The 3,916-nt window shown below is 35.8% G+C and overlaps 1 protein-coding gene across 1 annotated transcript; it reads right to left on the reverse strand.

Annotated features, from left to right (window-relative positions):
• Positions 1-870: 870 nt before the first annotated feature.
• LOC114176857 (dof zinc finger protein DOF5.6) lies at positions 871-2,770 on the reverse strand. The gene is made up of 2 exons (XM_028062037.1): positions 2,511-2,770; positions 871-2,093 (listed from the first exon to the last, which is right to left on the reverse strand). Exons 1-2 carry the CDS (start codon positions 2,562-2,564, stop codon positions 1,209-1,211), a joined length of 939 nt encoding a protein of 312 aa, XP_027917838.1. The 5' UTR covers positions 2,565-2,770; the 3' UTR covers positions 871-1,208.
• Between the last annotated feature and the right edge of the window lie 1,146 nt (positions 2,771-3,916).

Genomic DNA, 3,916 nt, shown 5'->3' on the forward strand with positions numbered 1-3,916 from the left:
ATTGTTTGCGATGCTAAATTAAGTAAGTTGCTTATTTATGGTAGTGATGAATTTGTTGCTAGATTAAAATTATAAGACTTTTGAATATATATATATATATATATATATATATATATATATATATATATATATATTATAACAGTTATGTTTTTAATATAATTATAATAAACTATAAGAAAATTTGTAAATAATAATCAAATTATCAATTTTAAAGACAAAAAATATTTGATCGTTTTAGCAACTAATTTAGATAATAATTTATAAACTAAAAATTATTATCTTTAAAATAGTCACTGTTATGAATAAAATCTTAATGATCAATAATACTCTAATTTAGTGATTAATTATAATTGGACTCTAATTATAAAAAAATATTCTGTAGTCAAAATTTTGATAGTTAATAATCAATTTAGGGTCTAAATTAGTCACTAATATTTTATTCACATAATGATTATTTTAAAAACCAATAATTTTTATTTTATAAATTAGTATCTAAATTAATTAGTATAGAGACTAGTTATTTTTTGTGTCTAAAGGTGATTGTTATTTAAATATTTTGATGTAATACACTATAACATTTGTTTTAAATAAACTAATAAATAGGTTGAAATTAATATAGTGATACTTTTTATGTTTAATTAATACAGTGAGCTAATTAAAATTTCTTAAAAATTAAAACAAATTCATCAAACATGAATGCCATTCAATCTCCGGACAACTGATGTTCCGCCCAAGAAAATTTGAGGTTCGATGGAGAATGTTACTCAAATTTCCAACGTTACAAGGTGTGAGCACAAGAGTAGTTAATGGCACATATTGGAAGCCTACAAACATAGGAATAAATATAATATAGCACTACTGCACATTTTCTTCGACATGAAAAGGACTACCATATCATCCTCGATGTTACAACAAATCCTAAAGCTATCAGAGAACTTCTGCGCACACAATGACAATCTAAAGGTATTAATGCACCAAGGCCCTGTTCACACTCTTTTTGTTAAGTCAATAACAATCAAAGACCAACTTGGCAGAAAGAAACACTACCATAGATACATATAAACAACCCTCCCAGTACTTGATATAATCAATTATATAGGATATGAACCAGATTAATTAGCCCATTAAACATATTTCCCAAGACTGGAGAGAGGTTATCACCACCTTTGATCATATATCTCTGCATGATCCATGATTAATCATTAGCTCTACACCAAAGGGTTTGTTGTGGAAGATCCATAGCCGCTCCATGATCCTGAACCATTAAGATATCCCAATGACACTTTTTCAGCCTCAGAACAACCCTGATCTTGCCATTCAAGGGACAACAGCTTAGGGTTTGGCTTCAAATCAACCGAACCATTAAGGATGTTATAACCTCCATCATAGGGCAACATAAGTCTCTGGCAAGAGTCCATTATATAACTTCCAACATTGCTAATGCCTCCATCAAGGGACATGCCTCCAAATGCTGCACTAGAAAGACCTTGATAATTCAATGGCAATCCATTGTAGCCACTCACATCACCAAGCCCAACACCACCACCCACACTCATATTCATACCGTCCAACCCACTTTCCATGAAATCAATATGCCCAGGGTTCTCTAGCATTCCCATGCTATACTTACTCTCCATGAAACTAGGGTTTCCCAGTACCCCAGCATTAGTCCCAAGTATATTATTGAGGTGGGAAAACTGCACATCCAAGAAGGAATGTTGAAGATCTTTGTGATTATGAATATAAGAGGGTCCTGCAGGTTGTGTTTGGTTTTCGTTAATAGCTGGTTGGTGGTCGTTGTGTTTCTTAGTTGAAACTTTCTTGTTCTTTCTGCAACCTCCTCCAACAGGAATGTTCCTGAGAGTGCCTCCTTTGGTCCAGTACCTTCTACACGTCTTGCAGAAATACCTGGGCTGAGAGAGACTGTAGTTGTTGTAGTAGCAGAACTTGGTGTGTGTTGATTCACACCTAGGGCACTTGAGGGCTTGCTCTTGTGAGGGTCTTAGCCTTCTCTCTGTCATCGGTCTCGAGCATGGAAGCATGTCGGCAGATGGTGAAGAAGAATCCACCCCGCACTCCTCGTGAATTGTGCCCTGACATTTTATATAAAGAAACAATTATTAACGAATAGGAAAATGTGCTGCGTACTGTCAATTTTGTCTTATTTTGGATTGGGACCTTCTCTTTATTCTTCTGCTAATTCTCACTCTTCTGTCTTTTCTTTCCCTTGTCCGTTTCCCACTCCCCCTTCACCAAAACATTCTAATTTAAACAGATAATTGCATAGTGCAACTTGACACTATACATGCTGCTACTAGCTTCTTCATTAACATTTTACAATTCTAAATATAAATCTTGATCACCTAAAAGCCTAAAACTCTCTCGTCAAACCGTTGTATTTCGCTACTGTGGTGTGAACTATGAAGACTTAAGAGTAAATAACCATTACTACTAGAGTTGGAATGCCCAAGTATAATTAATGACTACAACACACACACACACATGCATACCTGCAGCCATTGATCTGATGAGTTCATGCAGACGTGGAGAGAGGAAAAACCCATTTACAAGAAAAATCCAGTAGCGGGGAGAAATGGGAGCTTGTGTTCTGATGAACAAGTTTGTTACTATCTTAGTGCCCTATGATGAGCATGGAACAGCGAAAGAATGGTGTTTGGTAAGTGGAAGTGTAGGTGAAGAAGAAGTGTGATTGTGTTGTGCGACAATGTGAGTGTTAGTTGGGAAGAAAAAGGTGAGAGCAATGAGTTGCGGTGAGATATAGTACTTTATATAGAGAGAGAGTGTATGATAAGTCCCCGTCGGTGACAAAAAATAGTGGACCCTCATAACATGTGGCCCCGGTGCTTAGGTCAGCTTGACCAGATAAATATTGAGTGTGACCGTCACAGTTAGTGGTTGGTATGGAATGAGATAGGCATTAAGCAAAGTGTAGCCGTTGGTGGTGGATTAGATTAGAGTAGATTGGAGAAGTAACTGTGATGGGTAGAGAAGACAGACACAAACATAGTTGGCACTACAGAGATGTCTGAATGAAGTGACAGAAGCTAGGTGAGAATATTTGGGTCCTCGAAAAAGAACACATACCGAAAGAGCACTCTACTTGTGGACCCCAAAAGTACTGGACCCTCTCTCCCTCCTCCCACAAGCAAGGGATATATTCCCACATTCTCCCTCATTATTTTTCTTCTCTTTTTCCCTTCATTCCATGCTCTAAATTATAGTCATGATTTTTGATTGAATCTAGTTAATTTGTATTAACTTTCAAAACAAATGAAAGCAATTATCTTCTTAGATAGCACGCATATTTTTAGTACTGATTAATCAATATCACAGCATTCTACAAGCCTGTTTGTGATTTGAAGTCACTACTTTATCTGTTATGTAATACAATGTTGAAATAATGAAAACAATGTTATTTTAGTTTTGAGCATGAATGTAATGTCATTCAACTGATAAGGATATTATTGGACCAGGGAAGTTTTGGGGAATAAACTGAGAAACTTGTATGTGAAGGGTGACAGGTGAAAGAAGGAGGAGAAAGGTATAGTACTGTGGGAGTTTATGATATCCACTTATGGCATTGGTGTGAGTGAGGAACACAACCCAACATAATGTACAGGAACCAAACCCCAAGTACACACTCTGTGTCAGGTGAATAAAGTGAGAGTGAGTCCACGTTACCCTCCTACACCTCGTCTCTTCTTGCTTTGTCGATGCATGAGTGAGTGAGTATTTGTGTTTGTTTGTTTGTTTGTTGTGGATGAATATATTATGTCTTTCAATCATCTAGATAGTACAAAGATAGATGAATGGATTACTACTATTTTAATAATCATCAGCATGATATCATTGCTCCTTGATCACTGTGTATTCTAGGTCTTGTTTCTTTATTTGC

This window comes from Vigna unguiculata, chromosome 3 (assembly GCF_004118075.2).
Source record: "Vigna unguiculata cultivar IT97K-499-35 chromosome 3, ASM411807v1, whole genome shotgun sequence".
NCBI classification, from domain to species: Eukaryota; Viridiplantae; Streptophyta; class Magnoliopsida; order Fabales; family Fabaceae; genus Vigna; species Vigna unguiculata.